Source organism: Quercus lobata, chromosome 3 (assembly GCF_001633185.2).
Source record: "Quercus lobata isolate SW786 chromosome 3, ValleyOak3.0 Primary Assembly, whole genome shotgun sequence".
In the NCBI taxonomy this organism is placed as follows: domain Eukaryota; kingdom Viridiplantae; phylum Streptophyta; class Magnoliopsida; order Fagales; family Fagaceae; genus Quercus; species Quercus lobata.
In genome coordinates, this window is record NC_044906.1 from 42648819 (window position 1) to 42667789 (window position 18971).

General features: G+C 32.5%; 2 protein-coding genes across 2 annotated transcripts in view; one reads left to right on the forward strand and one right to left on the reverse strand.

Annotated features, from left to right (window-relative positions):
• LOC115981803 (pentatricopeptide repeat-containing protein At4g19191, mitochondrial-like) overlaps positions 1-15988 on the reverse strand; it is a 45381-nt gene extending 29393 nt beyond the window's left edge. Inside the window, exon 1 of the mRNA XM_031104160.1 lies at positions 15788-15988. The gene's annotated coding sequence lies outside the window, so the exon portion shown is untranslated. The remainder of the gene's footprint in view (positions 1-15787) is intronic.
• Positions 3547-8028, forward strand: LOC115981801 (beta-xylosidase/alpha-L-arabinofuranosidase 1-like). Its single transcript, XM_031104158.1, has 6 exons — positions 3547-4026; positions 5072-5377; positions 5516-5685; positions 5771-5871; positions 5944-6717; positions 7235-8028. The coding sequence occupies exons 1-6, from the start codon at positions 3562-3564 to the stop codon at positions 7843-7845; spliced, it is 2427 nt and encodes an 808-aa protein (XP_030960018.1). The 5' UTR covers positions 3547-3561; the 3' UTR covers positions 7846-8028.
• Positions 15989-18971: the final 2983 nt, after the last annotated feature.

Here is an 18971-nt window from a genome sequence, read left to right on the forward strand (position 1 = left end):
TTGGAGATCAGATTGGGATTTTGGTCATATTTAACATTTCCAGTGTATTTTAGTCATTTTGAAGTTTTCAAGTGTATTTTAGTTATTTTGGATGCTTTAGGGGCATTTTTGCAATTTAGAGATATCATGGGCATTTTAGCCAGTTTGAAAGGTCTAGGGTTATTTTCATAATTTTGGTGGTTCTTGGATATTTTGGTCATTTTGAAGGTTTAGAAATATTTTGGTCATTTTAGTAGTTCTTAGATTATTTTGGTAAATTTTTGGAAGGTTCAAGTATTTACTTATTTTAATGGATTCAAGGGTATTTTAGTCAATTTGAAAGTTCTTACTACATGATTGACTCAATAAGTTTGAGCCTAAGGTGAAAACTTTAAAATGAAATTTTTATATTTAAATATTACTTTAATGATATTTAGTTAACGTTTTATCAAGTAAATTATTTTTATTTAAAATTTATTATTACACTTTTGTAATTACTTTTTTATATATATTTAATTCACTTAATGGAAAATTGGATTGGATGTTATTAATTCGTAACTTTTTCTTCCTTTTTAGTGAAGGAAAAATGTGTGTTCCTATTACCAAGACTTAATGAATCTCAATACTTGTTTCTAGGCTATAAATGAATCAAGCCGATCATGAATAACTCGGGCTCATCTCGATAAAAATCTTGTTTATATATATATATATATATATATATATATATATTTTTTTTTTTTATATATAAATAATCCAAGCTTGATCCTTAATTTTAGGCTCATTTAATAAACAAGTCGAGCCTAAGCAAAAAAATTTATTCATGAACAAACTCGTGGGCTATAAGGCTTGATACAAAATAATTCAAGTATAGACTAATGTACAAGTTTATATGTGTTAACTAAATATACTCATTACACATATCTTAATAATGACATGGCCAATATGGGATCTACTACTCATTACCTTAATTTTATCCTTCCCTCTAAAATGATCAAGAACCACTTTAGAATTTAGTTACATTTAAAAATAAATTAATTAATTAAGTTCACTACAAATGATCCTTCCCCATCAATCATATAATGTAAAGTTATGAAACATGTTAATACTTTCCCATTCATTATAGTTATAAACAAGTATTTTTCTAGTTCTTTTCCCTCTAACATGAATGTAAAAATTGTATTTTGAACAATTGTTGTAACTGTAGACAAGGATGAATGAATTAATTTAATTACGTGAATTTTTAATTTGAATAATGGCTAATCATAGGTAAGATTAGACGTATGATAAAATGAGTATACTATTTTTTTTTTTTAACATTTTAAAGATTTAAGTATTTGATAATGTAATTCTTTTTAGATCTCAAGCTCAAAAACTTAACCTGAGCTCAAGTTTAAGCTTGATATTAAGCTTGAGCTTGGCTTTCCCACGAGTCAAGCCAAGTCAAGCTCAAGTTTTTTGGCTTTTGCACGAGCTCAAACTCAAACTCAAACATTATTTTTAGGCTTGTCACAAGTTTGAAATTTTGATTTTTCTTGACAAGCCAAGCTTGAACATGCACCACTCGATAAAGCTCAGCTCGATTAATAGCCCTACCTATCTCAATACCTCTCAATCTATCGAGCCTGCAACATTTTAATCCTAGTGGCTATTGGTTTGTAGGTTTTTGTAAATCTAAAAAGAATAGGAGAGCCCATTTAAAAGACCCATTAAGGTCCTACTTAAATAAGTTGGTAGAGATAGAAAATGCTAACCCTAATACTTTATAAGGTTTCTTATTGAAACTCTAGCCTCCATCTTTTGAACCTGTGAGATTAAAAAACAGAAGAAAGAGATCTTGTTACGACTCTTGTGTGCCTTTGGGTTCTATACCAAGTAAAATCTCTGGCACCAACAATTGAAGATCTTATTGGTGTTTTTGTATGAAGCTGTTGCAAATCAACTATAACAAGTAAAAGGATTATTGTGGAGTTAGTTACATAGTGGGATTTGTGCAAAGAAGTTGGACACATATTGGAGATTCATGCAAAGGAGAAGGCTTCTACAAGATCAAGTCCAATTGGGGATTGGAGCAAAGGTTCTACAGTAGGTAGGTACTATGGTAGAACCTTTGCTCCAATCCCCAATTGGACTTAATCTTGTAGAAGTCGTCTCTTGTACACAAATCTCCAATCAATGTTTAACTTTTTTGCACAAATCCCACTACGTGACTAGCTCCACAGCAACTTTTTTTTATTGTTTTAGTTGATTTGCAATAACTTCACACAGAAACACCAATAAGATTTTTAATAATTTTCAAAACCCAAAGGCACACAAGAGTCACAACAAGATCTTTTTCTTCTATTTTTTGAAATTACAAGTTCAAAAGGTGGAGGCTAGGGTTTCAATAAGAAAACCCTATGAAGCATTAAAACTATGGTTTTCCATATCCAACACTATATTTAAATAGGAGTTTAATGGGCCTTTAAATGAGCTATTCTATTCCTAAATACAAGTAAAGTATGTTTTGTCTTAAGATATGCCAATTACATAAAAATATAACCCTAACAGAAATACATTAGATTCCCTAATTAAATTCGAACATATTATATTATTTTATAATGTTATTTTTTCCAAAGACAATTAAATTCAATGCATCTATGTTTTTTAATTTAATTAAGGAACTTAATATATTTAAAACTAAGGAATTTTTACGTATATTTTTTTAAGAGAAATGCTATGTCTACAACATTTTTACAACGCTTTTCACAACAAATCCTAAGTGATAGGATTTTACTAGTTGTTATTGATGAACAAATTAAAAAAAAAAAAAATTAGTAGTGGGTTCAAATTAGAATTGGTAACAACTTACCACCTATAATTTGTTATGAAAATGTTGAAAACATAGAATTTCTCATTTTATTTAATTGAGTTTAAATTTCTTTTCTATATTTAAACTTTCTATTAGAATCTTTGACATGTTATATTTTCTTTAAACGGTAAAATCGATAGCTACATACAAAAACGAAATCCAATATATATTTATATTTATAAACTACTATAATTATATCCAATTTCATATATTCGGCAAGAAGTGCCATGTATATAACATTTTCATAACACTTTTACAACAAATATTCATAGGTAGAGTAAGTTGTTATTTATTTATTTAATTTTTTTTTTTGAAATAGTAAGTTGTTATTGATTATAATTTAAATCAAACACTGAAATTACTTTTTTACCCACTAATAATAAGCCGTGAAAACCTGCCACTTATGATTTGTTATGAAAGTGTTATAAAAATATTTTGGACATAACATTTCACTATTTAGACACAAAACAAAACAAATAGAAAAATATTTTTGTTGGTCAGCAGTAATTTTAACATTTTCTTATTTCTTTTGGCTGTGAGTAGCCCTCGTAGGGAAACTTGATAGCAAAACTCTCATTCCCACAAGAAGGGTTCCTAGGACGAGGATGGGCGAGCATTGTGCTTCACCAAGAGAACTCTGGAGATTTCTACGGGTAAGACATCTTGAATCCCTATAAAAGCTTCCATATGCTTGTATATGTCAAATGAAAATGATTTCTTTCTCAGAAAAAGCCATGCCTAAAATTCTTAGTTTTCTTCTTTGTCTCTCTTTCACTATAACTTCCTTTGTCATTTGTATAGATGAGAAAGAAAAAGTCTTAAAAATTAGTACTGATGCAGCCACCCCAACTGGCAGTGACTTCACTTATATATGTGATCCTGTCAGATATGCCAAACTCAAACTGGACATTAAAAGTTTCGCCTTTTGTGACTCGAAGCTTCCCTACAATGTTAGGGCCAAAGATTTGGTGGATCAAATGACACTAGCTGAAAAGATAGCACAGCTAGGAAATAATGCTGATGGAGTGGCTAGATTAGGGCTGCCAAAGTACGAGTGGTGGTCTGAGGCGCTGCATGGTCTGTCCAATGTTGGTCCAGGAACCGTCTTTGATAATCTAGTTCCTCATGCAACCAGCTTTCCCACTGTCATACTCACAGCAGCTTCATTCAACGAGAAACTCTGGAGAGAAATTGGTCAGGTGAATGTCTCTTATCTTAAATATAGTGTACATAATGATATTTAAAAATAAAATGAAAAAACACCATGATATATAACACTCATTCCATATGAAAATGTTTACTTTATGTGAAGAGTGTGTTATATATCATGGTTACACATAATACCACCATCTGAAAGAGAATGTGGATAACAAGGCTAACAATCTCCTTGTGAAGATCATAAAGACTACTAATTAATTAATTAAGCTATAATTTGTATCATTTTCTCCAACGGTTTTGCATTTCTGGTTTATTAGAGAACAAAAGACACAATAGAGATCATATGTCTTATTATTTGTGTCCTACTTAATGCTTCACCAATCACGGTATGCCATGTGTTTGATTTTTTTTTTTTTTTTTCATTTTAATCCTTGGTTATTTTAAAGAAAAATCAAATGAATTCATGACAAGTTGTGATTGGTGGAGGATAAAGTGAAATACAAAAGTGAGACAGAGACACTTCATGATTCTAAGTGAAAAGGAAAACATGAAAAGAGTTCTTTTACTTTTTTATACATAGGTTTTTTTGGGATAAACTTATATTAGGTAATTTATTTTATTATTTAGCTTATTTTTGCTACTATTCATGTGTCGCTTTTCACTTTTTTGGTATTATTCATGGGTCTTACTATCCTATTTTAGCTAACTTTTAGCTTTATCTATAGTACTTTCAGCAAAAAAATTTCAGTTTCAGCTAAATAAACTATTCCCAAATGGATCCATAACATCAATTCTAGCTTCTTCTTTGTTTTTTATAATCTAGTTTAGAAATCTTAATACCTAAACCCCACCTCGAGGCTTGAACTAATGAGCATATGGATACCGCACACAAGCCCCTCATGGCAAAAGGAGGTACCACTTTGCCCAACATGGGCAATGGTAACAATTAAATAGGATAATGACACTAGTTACAGTGAGTGAAATAAGTTTGAAAAATATTTTAGCATGAGGGGTATAACACTTTTTTATTGATGCATAAGTTTGATTGTGTACACATATTGAAACAAATTTGCCACCAATTTGTAGGTTGTTTCAACAGAAGCACGAGCAATGTACAATCTTGGGCGATCTGGATTAACATTTTGGAGCCCAACCATCAACGTTGCAAGAGATCCTAGATGGGGAAGAATCACTGAGACACCTGGTGAAGATCCTTTCGTTGTTGGCACATATGCCTCTAATTACGTGAGAGGTTTACAAGATGTTGCAGGGACAGAGGACTATAAAGATTTGAATACTAGACCACTCAAAGTTGCCGCATGTTGCAAGCACTTTGCTGCATATGACGTTGACAATTGGCATGGAGTTGATCGCTACCATTTTGATGCTAGGGTGGGGTAACTTAAATTCATCACTTAGAAGTTGCCACATGTGACACAAAAGTTGTGTCTAGATTTACTCATTCTCTAAAGTACTACAAATTAAAAATGATATGGGATTTAACATATAAATATATTAATGTCCTTGCAGGTGACAGAGCAAGATTTGGAAGAGTCATTCCTGCGGCCATTTGAAATGTGTGTTAAAGATGGTGATGCTAGCAGTGTTATGTGTTCTTATAACCGTGTTAATGGAATACCATCTTGTGCTGATCCAAAGCTTTTGAGAGAGACCCTTAGACAAGAATGGAATCTTCATGGGTACAATAATATTTAAAACCCCATTATTAGACCTTGATTATTTTTTGTAAAAGACTAATCTTAAATATTATGTTCTTTAATCCAGCTATATAGTTGCTGATTGTGATTCCGTTGAAGTAATGGTTACGGGTCACAAATTTCTTAACGACTCAAATGAGGACGCTGTTGCACAAACACTAAAAGCAGGTTACTAGTTAGTCATATAAATTTTGATTTTGATTATGAATTATACCAACATGTAAATTATGTTCGATGTAGGATTGGATTTGGACTGCGGAGCCTATTACCCCAAGTACCTCGGAAATGCAGTGAACCAAGGGAAGGTTAGAGAGTCAAATATAGACGAGGCACTACAAAACCTTTATATTGTGCTTTTGAGAGCAGGGTACTTTGATGGACTGCCTGCATACAAAGCTCTTGGTAAAAACGACATATGCACCAACAGAAGCATTGAGTTAGCCACTCAAGTAGCAAGAGAAGGAATTACTCTTCTGAAAAATGATGGACCAACTTTGCCTTTAAACACTGCCACGTTCAAAACTCTAGCAGTTGTTGGACCACATGCCAATTCTACCGTTGCGATGATTGGAAATTATGCATTTGACCCAAGAAATCCTGGTAGTCCATGCCGATACACCTCTCCTATTGATGGCTTTTCAACATATGGAAAAGTGAACTACGCAGCGGGATGTGGCGACGTTAAATGCAAGGATGCTAGCTTAATACCCCCAGCTGTGGAAGCTGCAAAGACAGCTGATGCCACTATTATTGTGACAGGGTTAGATTTATCAATTGAGAGAGAGGGCTTAGACAGGTTGGATCTCCTCCTTCCAGGAAAACAAACTGACCTTATCAACCAAGTTGCCGCTGCTGCAAAGGGCCCGGTTATTCTTGTACTCATGACTGCAGGAGGTGTCGATATCTCTTTCGCTAAGACTAACCCCAAAATTAAAGCCATTCTTTGGGTTGGATATCCTGGAGCGGAAGGCGGTCGTGCCATTGCAGATGTTGTTTTTGGGCAATACAATCCAGGTAAACAAACATTCTACAATAATTATGTAAGATTTTTGAAAAATATAGAGCGAAAAAAGAGTATAGAGAGAAGTGAGAATACAATGATTGCGTGGTTTGGCCTAAAAGACTATGTCCACAGGAGAAGACCTTCACAATTACATCTTTATTATAATCTCAAATCATCAGTTAAAATGAACCCTAAGCAGTGTTTAAATAAGGATCAGGAGGGAGGGTTAGGTATACATAGGTTTGCAATATACACAAATATATTATCTCTAACAAATTAATAATAAGCCAATGCATGCATAACCAATCTTCTTCAATTAATTTTTACACCATCCCATTAGATTAATTTTGTCAAGTCGTTCTTTCTTTTTTAATCCTTTCAAATTTAATTTGTTATGACTAATCAATTAAGCATAATTATGTCTATATATGATAGCTCTATGATTTTATATTGTTATTCACGTATTATTTCACATTATACATGCAATCATTAACAACACTCACACATATAAATATAATTATGTTGCAGCTGGAAGATTGCCCATCACGTGGTATCAAGCCGATTATATTAACAAGCTACCCCTAACATCCATGCAATTTAGGCCAGATGATAGCCAAGGCTACCCGGGACGAACATACAAATTCTTCAATGGCCCCACAGTCTTCCCTTTTGGTTTTGGTCTCAGCTACACAAAATTCAATTACACCTTAAATGCCACAGTGCCTTCACTGTCCGCAAAATTGCAGAGATTTACACACTGCCATGATCTAAATTATATGGCTAACAAGACCAAGCCTACTTGCCCAGCAATTTTAGTAAGCGACTTGCAATGCGGCGAGTATATTGAGTTAACTCTTGTAGTCCAGAATGTGGGTGGAAAAGTTGGGAGTGAAGTTGTCTTGGTTTACTCCAAGCCCCCAGATGGTATTACCGGTACTTTTCTTAAGCAGTTGATTGGTTTCCAGAGGGTTTACATAGCGGCTGGTGCGAGCCAAGAAGTTAAGTTTGTGTTCAATGGTTGCAAGAGCTTGGGCATTGTAGACAACGCTGGTAATAATATTTTGCCTTTCGGTGGGCACACCATTATAGTTGGAGATGGTGTAGCTTCTTTTCCGGTTCAAGTCACATTTCATAATTAGGGCCAACCTATTTTGTTTTTATTTTTTTTGAGAATATTAAAGCAATCCTAAAGAGGGGAATGCTTGTCATAGAAATGCTTGATTTTTTAAGGGTATTGTTTTTTTTCTTTTAACATTTTGTAATAAAGCTCATGATTTTTTGTAAACATATATTTTAACAAAGTTTATGATTTTTTGTAAAAATTTGATTGGTATTAATGATGCTGTCCCTTTAAATTCATTGTTCATTCCATACGGCCTATGCATTATTCAAAAGGAAAAATATGTGTTGACACTTCTTTACCTCCACTATTTTACATCGATATCAATTTTAATGTGGGAATGTCCACGTTTCAGCACATGAAATTAGATGTAAAAAAACCAATGTAAAAAATATATATTATAAGTATATAAATCCTTATTCAAAATTTTCATGGGTTTTTTCATTTGTGCGCGATGCAAATAAAAAAAAAATAAGATGTGTTAAAAGCCAATACTGGCAATACATGCATACAAGACAAAATACAATAAAGATAGCAAGAGCAGACTTCTTTTCTCTCTCCACTTAGCCTTTTGTTTATTTCTGATTACTCATGTTGCAGTTATTACATATAAATTGTTACACACAGATTTATACACATCTTATTTTTTAATTGAAATTGTGATTTGAATTCATGAATTTAAACTTGGAAATCATAACTTTAAGTCATAATTTCAATTCAAAAATAAGATATATGTAAAATTGTGTAATAGTTTATGTGCAAAAAGTATTATCCTTTGGTTATTGACTCCACCAATCGTTAAGCCAGTTGATTATAGTCAAATGATGGCTCTAGGACTCCAACAAATACAAAGTTGCCATTACAACCTATTTTTAATATCTCAATTCTCTTGCAATGTTCCTTGTGCATCTTTTGTGCATAAAAATATCTTAACTCAAAGAAGTGAAAATATGGGCGTGTGCTAGTGCTAAAAATGACTAGGGTACGTAAGGACTAATTTAACTATCTAACCTAATCTATCTAATATCATATATCATATATCATATCATATCATATCATATACTATATATAATAACAGAAGCTGAGAAAAAGCTAATTCCTACAATTAAGGAGGTGCTGATAATTAGGATAACTGCCTATCTAAAATTTTGACACGTATAAGTTAAAAAAGCGATACATTGTATTATTTGGCAATGCTACAACACCGTTTAAAAGCCTCTCCCAGTAAAAAAAGAAAAATAACCGGTTAAAATCCAATTAAAAGCTTCCAATAAAGAAAAAAAAAAAAAAAATGTAGATACAGAGAGAGAAGCAAAGAGTTCCAATACTCCAAAAAAATAAAACACAGATACAGAGAGAGAAGGAGAGAGTTCCCTCGCCAGACTCAAAGCACCACTACAAGCAGAAAGAAAAATTTATGGGCATCACCGCATCAACACCGTTAGGCTATATATCTGCCACTATAAGATTGTCGGAACCGGCTCCGGTACATTTTTCTCTATTTTTTTAGATTTGGGTATGAAATATTACTTTTTATTGAGTTTTTTTGTTGGATAGGTTTAGATTTGATTTTGGTTTTGATTCCTTTTTGTTTCAGGCTTTTGGGTTCTCCATGAAAATGTTTGTTTTCTCAATTTTTCGATTTATTTTGATATTACTAAGCCTTTCCCTATTTTCTAAAATCTATGTCCATAGTTTTTTTTTTTTTTTTTCTTGGGGTTTTGATTTGGAAAACCGATTTTGATTTAGAAAACACCTTTTGATTTGTTTCATAGGGTTAGTAGACACTACACCCATTTGGTATTAACTGTGTACTTCACACAATTTCACAGTTATAAGAGATTAAAAAAAAAAAGACCAAAAAAAAAAAAAAAAAAACAATTTGAAAACCCAAACTGAGACAGTCCGTTAATGAGAAAGGCATGGACAGCGAAATTTTTTTGAGAAATCTGTCATCCAACTACTTCAATTTAGCCTCTGCGTCAACATATATAGTCTCTATTTTTTTGTTGATTTATATTTGGTGTCAAATATAATTTAGGTCTGGAGAGGGCAAAGACAGAGAAACGAGAGAGATTGTGAGTAGGTGCGCAAATAGAGTTGGAATTTGTCATGTAATTACAACTATAATTATTGTTTCTTTGTGTATTATTGTTATTTCCTTTTATGCATGTTTTGATCTTATGTTGGATCGATAAAGAGTTGCAATTGTCAATTAACCATCTTCTATAGCATTTATTTTTAAATGAATTTCCTTTTCATTTGTTACTGCCTGACTAGTGATTAATTAAAAAAAAATCAGAGAACAGAGTCAGTATTAGGCAGACTTCCCAATAATGACAATCCTCCCACCATCATCATGTCAGAATCGCTACCTGTAAGTTTCTCTCTTCATTTTTCAGTTTGTTCATTAAATATGATCATAATTTGATATTTTATTTGAAGTGGTTTCGATTTAGGTCTTTTCAGTTTGTGCATTAAATATGATCAAGATTTTTTATATTTGTTTGGATTGGTTTCAGTTTAGGTCTTTGTGTCTCTCTCACCGATGGCTACCATATTTTTAAAGAAGAAAAGAAAAGAGCCTTTAGTTGAGATAATGAACCAGTTAAGAATGTTACACTATTTAAACATAGAAGAAAAACAGAGATTGAAAGAGAGATAAATCTCAGGGCAGCCACCATCGTCATGAAGCGGGAACTGTTATTGGTAAAGGTTTTCTTTATTCTTTTTAAAATTATGTGGTAACTATGATTTATGTTTGGGTGTTTGGTACTATAGGTTCGATTTAGGCATTTGGGCTAGATTTGATTTTGATTAAGTTTATTGGATTAGATTTGGTTTATGGTTAGGGTATTTGTGTTGCTTTGGTTTGGTTTGGTTTTGGATTTTCAAGTTAAAATTATTTTGGCTAATTTTTCAATCGCATAGAGAGCAGAGTATTTTTGATCTTTTCAATTTCTTTTACGATTCTTGAATGAGTATTCTTGGCGAAGAGTTTCCAATCGTTCCACTCAATGTTTATTTATTTAACTCTCTCTTGGATTCAATTGTAAATTTTATTTGTCATTGATTGATTTCTATTCCAAATCTGTGTAATAAAAAATTAAAGGGTTTTTCTTTAACTTTTCTTTTCTGGGTTTACAGGTGAAAAGGCAAATCCTTGGAAGCAATCCAAGTTTGAGTAGGAACAGTACTACCAGGTATAGTTTCCACTTTATTTGAACCATCACCGATAATTTTCTTTTTAATTGAGTGTTAAATATGCTTTATGTTTGGATATTTGGTTGGATTGATTGATTTAGGTATTTGGGTTAGAGAAATTATTTTTTGTTTATTTGTTTTTGTTTTGGATTTTAGGATTGAAATGGTTTGGGTTGTTATGTGATTAATTTTACAGTCTGCATACTATGCTACCAAGCATATCTATGTTGCTAGATACTGCTTATGAGTTATTCTTTTACACATTTCTTATATGAGTTATTCTTCTCTTTTTTCTATTCGTATATAGGACTTCTTCTAGATGTTTCTTTGCATATATCTTATTTGAATTTTCTTCAACAAAATATACCCAAGGCCATAACATAATTTTTTCCCTTCTTCAAATATTGTTTCTACTCGTAGTTTATGCAATTCCCAGTTCATTGTTTTCCCACAATTGCTTTTCCTATTCAAATACTGTTACTTTGATTGCATAGTTAATTGATGGGGTTATGCTCCTCCTTTGGATGCTTTCCTTTGGCATATATAACCTTTGGCTTTCTATTTGTTTTCTAATTTATCTTGTGGTTTTTTTTAATGTTTAACTGAAATGTCTTTCGTTAATATTTCCTTTACCTTTCTACTTTCTCTATTTCTTATTGTGTTGATTATAGGGTTTAATCAAGATCATTAAAATTCCTTGAGAGAGAGAGAGAAATCTAAGGAAATTTACCATTGTCAAACCAGTGTCACCCTGTTTTACAACTTAAAGCTACCATCTTAACTTTCAAAATATTATTGTTAAAGTCTTAAATTTTATTTCCAAATTTGCTGCTAACATATGATTAAGGCTTTGGTTTTGAATTGGATGCAAAATATAATTAAGGCTTTGGTCATTAATTTCCTTTGAAGCACTATTTGTGTGATTTGTTTGGAGGAGAACAGGGAGTTGGGTATTAATTTGAGTATGAGTGTGGGTTTATTTATGTAAATCTGAATGTATATGTCAATTGCAAATATGACTGCATTTTTTCTTTGAGAAAATTATTGTTGATGAGAAATGGTGATTTTAAAGAGTTGGGAGTTTGGTCTTGCCAAATCAAAGAACCAAAAAGATACTGTTACATGGTACTATACTTAACCTCCATGTCTCTCTCTCAAATATCTCTCTATAATTTCATTCAATTTAAAGTTTTGTTCATCTTCTTATGCAAAAACTAATAACAGAAGCCCTTCATTCCAGGTTGATATGAAAGGTTTGGATGGAATACTAGGAGCTAGCTATGTTGGGATAGAAATCATTCTATAATTATGATGCTCCTAAAGCTAAGAAGCCAATAACAAGAACATCCAACTATTTGCAAAGGTGGTGCGGTTGATGTTGTAGATAGAGGAAAAGGAAGGTTATAAGAAGCCTATATATGAGATAAAGAAAGGGTATTTTTTTTTTTTTCCATTGTTAGAGTTCTCACATCAATGACTGTATAATAGAAAAATGGTTAAAATTTACACAATTTTACACAAAATTGACCCACATTAATCTATATATAACCGTGTAAATTTATAACAAACCTTTAAATTCACACCAATACTATTTATTTTACATTTAGTTAGTTTTTTTTTTTTTTTTTTTTTTTTTTAACATATCCTGAGGATGAAGGAAGAAAGTAGATGATGATTGTTGTGTATGAAGAAAGATAAATAATTAAAAAAAAAAATTTTGATATTTTAATAAAATGTATTGTAACTAGAAAACACATCAGACTTGAATTGGGTTGAATAGAAAGTATTGACTTTTTTTATAATAAAAAAAGAAAGAAAAAAGAAAAGTAACCAAAAAAAAAAAAGCTTCTATAATAGAAGTTTCTTTGTTAGGAATATCCCGTGCATTGCGCAGGTTAAAGGCTAGTAATATATAATTACAAAAGCCTCTACCAAGGGAAAAATATACCATGCATCTAATGTATAATATACCTCCAACCAAGGCTCTATCATTTGTTAATTTTGAAGAATTCACAACTGGACTCATGGCAATTTTCTTGATCTATTTGATATAACATGGACAAATTATGCAATATGCATGGCTGACAATTATTTTTACTGTTAATCTATCCGACATGTTAATAATAAATGAAAAAAAATGCTCTTAATTGTGCACTATTAATTTTGTTCTAACACCTTTTTTTGCACTGGTCTCCTTTCTATGTTCCAAACAACATCATTTGATGCACAGCTTCTGCAACTTTTCATCTTCTCTTGCACATCCTCCTCCTTTTCCATCTTCCTTCATTAATCTAGCTTATTGTTACTCTCTCTCTCTCTTAACTAGATGCCTTTTTGTATGGCATCCCTCACTGCCTCTATACTGCCTTCAATCTTCTCTGCGTTAACACCACACGAATGAAATTCCACATCCAATCAAACCCAATATTCATTCCCTCATTCCCAAAGCAAAGTCCCATCATTTGAAATGTGGAGAGTGGAGCAAACAAAATTCTGTCCCATCATTTTAGAAATGAGTTGTTTACCGCTATCAAAGCAAAGCACAACGAAACCTACCATCTGGGTAGAAAACGTAGCCTTACAAAGTCCTGGTATACCATATATCGGAACATGAAGTGGTGTTACAACTAAAAGTCAATATTAAAAAATAAAAAAAATAAAGATAGCATTTGTTTACTAATTGAATTTTACCACCACAATTATCTAGAGATTATTTTGAACAACTTCCCACACATCATAAATTCATAATAGTCAACATCCCATTGATTGGAGTCTTCAAAGACTATGGTTGAGCATGGTGGATGATCCAGATCATCCACCATGCTCAGCCATAGTCTTTTTGTATTCCCTGCCACTCATTCAATACTAGTGTCAGCTTCGTCCATCCATGCGCTTCTACTTCCCAATCCCGAGATAAGTAACAATTCTCTTATGCCCCTTGTAAAAGGTATACTTGATGGGCTTCCTATGGCATTGAAGAAGAGAAGTAACCTTTGGGTTATGTCCCTGTGTATGATGCCCACAATAACTACAAAGCACGGTAAAAATCCTGAAAGTTATCAATTGATAACAGATCAATGCTAAGAGTTTCCCTTATCCCCTCAATTTTCATCTCCTGAATATGATATTCATCTTTATCATCCCTCTGCTAATGATAATTAAGTCTAATTTATGCCCAGGACATGAATGGACTGAAGACATTAGCTTCAAAGTCCCAATATATATAATTCAGTAGTTGAGGTGGAGAGATTTGAACCCTAGATGATATTGTTTATGCTATAATGTAGTATTTTATATGCTTTGATCACATAAAAGGTGCATCCAACGTAGGTTTTTAAAATAAATAAATAAATAAGTGATGAAATTCAGTGTGCATGCTACGTGCAATGTGACTTATTAAAAGCCAAAAAAAAAATACTTATGTGTGTCAAAAGGAACTTTGGGGTTTTTTATTTTTTATTTTTGAAATGCAAATAATGGTAAAATATGTGTGAGAGAGAGAGAGAGAGAGAGAATGAAAATCATACTACAAAAAAAAAAAAACCTTAACCCACCACAAGCACATACAGACAACTCCCCAATTTGTTCTACATCAACTTGATACTAGACCCAAAATCATACTACAAGTTCTCTGCTGAAATTTTTTTCCCACCAACCACTCAACAAATTTTTCATCCAAGATAATAGTAACTCAAAGAATTGGATTCCAGCTTTAAGCCTTTTGCTAAGACTATTAAGCTACAGAGAAGTCTTTGAATCAGTTGAACAAGAAGGTGAATTCAACAAAATACTCAAAGAATTATCCACTATGAAACAAAATTTGGATAGGCTGTCAGCCATTGTTCTTGATAAAATTTCTGTTGAAACCACCATTGATCAAGACCCTAAATCATTAAAATAATGTTCAGGTTCTGCCCATATGTTTCCCTCAAGCTCAATGTCTTTTTCTTCCTTAAATTCCTATGGACCAAGTACTAGCCAGGTGCCCCCACAGCAAACAAAATCCAATGTTGGGTTCACACATTAAGATGCTGGCTTTATGAAAAGAATCAGCCTTATCATCCACCATTACTCCGGTCTCAAGAAGAAGATTGGTTGATATGGATAGGGATATTAAATTAGAAGTTAGTGAGATATATATATATATATATATATATTTTTTCCATTAGAACAACTGGAGAACTTTGTCACAAGTCACAACACTCTACGATGCATAATCAGTGACTGGAAGATAGACTGGTGTGAAAACTGTGACCCAAGAGGACCCAGAGTATTTGGATCCCCAACAGTGAATCTCATGGTGAATATTTAACTATGGATACATTCCCTTCACTGAGGGACTTATCTTGGAGTGACCACTTACTTTTACAAATGATAAAATTTACGAAAAATTCTTAAAAACTATATTAATCCACAAAAATCACAAAAGATAGCTAACAAAGTTTAGCGACATCACATGAAGCTAGAACAAGGACGCTCATAATACGCCTCATCTCATCCAACCCAAAATCTTCTTCTCTCATTATCTGTAGACTTAACAAGGACAACATTTAGACATCAATTATGCAAAGAGAGTTGTTCCTTTTAGAAAGCAAAGTGTGCTTCTTCTTTTTAATTAAATTAAATCAATTTATAAAGTATCACCGCCATACAGCGGAAAAGAGAAATAAGTTTCTCATAATCAAGCAATCGGCAAACAACACCAGATATTTCGAAAAGAGACCAAATTAAAAATAAACAGAGAGATAGAATTTTACTTGTTCGGACTTGTATGTAACCACACGGCAGATCAGCGACAAGAACGTGGCGGCCAACACCAGTGCTGTAGTGTGGGTGAGTCACTTCAAAGCTGTTGCCCTTGGCTTCCTTGTTAGAGATCGTACCAGGCTTGGCCCTTGTTGAAGGAAGAGACAGAGAGATGAGGGGCTTTGTGTGAGGAAAAGGAACAAGGAGGGTTACTGTTAGAGAGACATGGAAAATGTTTTACTGGTGTTTTAACTTTTAATGGTCAAACCCAAAAAAAAACAAAAAAAACATTTTGAAAAAATATTGTAATTTTTTATAATTTTTAAAATATATATATATATATATATATATAGCAGATATAAACTTTTTTATAAAAAAATTTATAATTTGTTGATGTAGTGAGTGATTTTTTTATTTTATAAATATAATGAGTGATTATTGATAAACAGAAAAGTGATATTATTAATAGACCCAAATAAGAATTAGTAAGAAGTTTAAAAAGTAAAAAAATTATATTAGTAGTGTGTTCATACGGGACCTAATAAAAACTTGCTACAACACTATCATAAAAAATAAAAAAATAAAATTATATTATAAGTTTGGGTAAATTACACTAACCTACTATAAGGTTTGGGGTAATACCAAACACATCCAAAAGTTTTATAAAATGACCAATTTGGTCCTTAAATACTAATACCGTGTTATGTCATTTACTCTTCTTTGCCTTGAACATAAACACCACCTCATTCGTTCACTCTCAAGCTCAAACCAGTATCAAAGGATATTCATGATGTTAGGCTAAAAAATAATAATAATAATAATAATAATAATAAACATTGTTCACATGTGTGAGCATGTGAGTCAGTTTTCCACTAAATGGTGACTTAAAGGGCTGGATCTTGATCAATGTAAACCATGGCCCAAATAAACAAAACTTGCAAAGGCCTATTATAATAGAGAATATCACAGTAAACTCACTTTGGAGGTCATGGTCACGTAACTAAAGGTTTTTGTAAAGTTTTCACATGTGTGAGCATGTGAGTCAGTTATCCACTAAGTCAGAAGTGCAATAGAAGTTACCAAAATATAAGGAAGAGTGCAGTAACTATTTTTGTCTACTATAAATAAAGATTAAAGGTATTATCAGAAGGGACAACAAAATCTGACAAACTAAATTCACATACCCGATCAATGGAAGGATAACTTCATGTTCGTAAGTGCGTTTGCCTCACATGAATTGTCTAAGTATAGCTTCTTCTTTTTTTTCTTTTTCTTTTTTGTAATTTAACTTAGGAGTTTGTGTGATTTGAGTCTTTCTTATTTGTATGAACTTGAATTCTAAATTAAGATAACTGCATATTGTGATTACATTGCTTGTTCCTTTATTTTTCTTAGTTGAATATTTTGTACTTTTAAAGTCCTATTAGTTTAGGCAGTGGCAGAGCCCATCAATTTGGCGCGAAGTCTTGTCTTGCAAGTAGTTCTTTTCAAGATAGTCTGTATTCTCACAAACAAATTGGCGACCACAGTGGGAGTACATGCCAGTCCTTATAAGAAAAATGAGGAATAATAGCAATGAGAATAATTTTGGTTCTTCTAATTCTGTAGAACCAAGTCTAGTTTCACGACCTATTACAGAGCATGGTGAATCTGGACATAATGGATTACATTCAGATTTAAATCCAATTTTTTTAGAGGTAATCCTAAGACAATTTAATCAAATGAAAGATAATGTAGTTGCACGTTTTGACTGCATGAGTGATGAGATGAAACTACTTAAAGAAAACCAACATCTGGTTCATTGAATCATTGTTGCAATTGGCAAAGATAGACCCTTAAATCAGCCAAACGTAGGAGCAAATAATGACTTTTTTGGTGAAATGGGTTCAGGAGTGAATAATAATCCTTTATTTGAGAATTTCCAAAATATGGAAATTCCTTTAGGATTAGGAAACACCCCTTTTACTGAGAATTCCCCAAGAATGGAGAGTATCCTTCATTTGATTAACCCACCAAGAACAGAAAATGTTCTTCATATTGAAAATTCTCACATAAATGAGAATAATGATCATGTGACTATGAATGTTCCAATAAGAACAGAAAATGCTCTTCGTGGAAATAACCATCGCAGGAGAAACAATCATCGCAATGGAGTTCCTCAAAGGAATACTAATAACCCAGGAGTAGAAATCCCTTTAGGTGACATTGATTTCCCTAGGAATGATGGAAACCAAAAATTATTTATAGATAATGGGTTTGACAATGGTCAAGAGAATGAACTTGGGCATGAAATGGCTCAATTTCAGCAATATCCAAGAAGGGATAATGCTAATAGAAACAGAGCAAATCCTAGATTTGCACAGCGAAGGCAGAGGGCTGAAAACAATAGAATGACCTTGGAAAGAAATAATCATCATAATGATCGATTTGAAATCGAACAAAATAATTTAGAACAAAATCAAGTAGAGGCGCATAATTATAATGGTCATAATGATGAAGTCCACAACAGAATGGACCAAATCTTAGAAATCTTGGAACACATACATGGTCCAGCATTTCAAAGACGTAGGCCAATTTATAGGAAGCCATATCTAGAGTGGATTGATAGAGAACCATATCCAAAAGGGTTTAAAATCCCAAAATTTTCTACATTTTTTGGAGAAGATGACAAGACTGTACTGGAACATATGTCTAGATTCACAATACAGTGTGGAGAGGTCTTAAACAATGAAAATTGTAAAATGAAGTTATTCCCAAGCTCTTTGACTGGACAAGCATTTACTTGGTATTCATCTTTACCTCCTAATTCTCTAAATTTATGGGCTGAATTAGAGGACAAATTCCACACACATTTCTCTTGCACAGATTTGGGAGTGTCAATTGCTGATTTGGCAAGATTAAGACAAAGGCCAGATGAAACTGTAGAGCAATTCATTATGCGGATTAAAAGAGCCCGCGTGCGTTGTCAAATTGTTCTCCCAGAGAGAGAATATGTCAAGTTCATTGTAGATGGTTTAGATTTCGAATTTAGAAAAAAATTCAAAGGGGTGACATTCTTTGATCTATATGAATTGTCTGATAGGGCTTCTAGGTATGAGAGTCTCATTAAAGAAAGAAAGAAACATGAATAATTCTACATATGGTACTTATTTTCATGACCCTAACTATGAAGTAGACATTGCAGAATTTATAGGT

Coding starts and splice junctions, on each gene's coding strand:
- LOC115981801 (XM_031104158.1), top strand. CDS start 3,562: ATGCCTAAAATTCTTAGTTTTCTTCTTTGTCTCTCTTTCACTATAACT. Junction 5,378..5,515: donor GCTACCATTTTGATGCTAGG/GTGGGGTAACTT, acceptor ATGTCCTTGCAG/GTGACAGAGCAAGATTTGGA. Junction 5,872..5,943: donor TGCACAAACACTAAAAGCAG/GTTACTAGTTAG, acceptor TGTTCGATGTAG/GATTGGATTTGGACTGCGGA.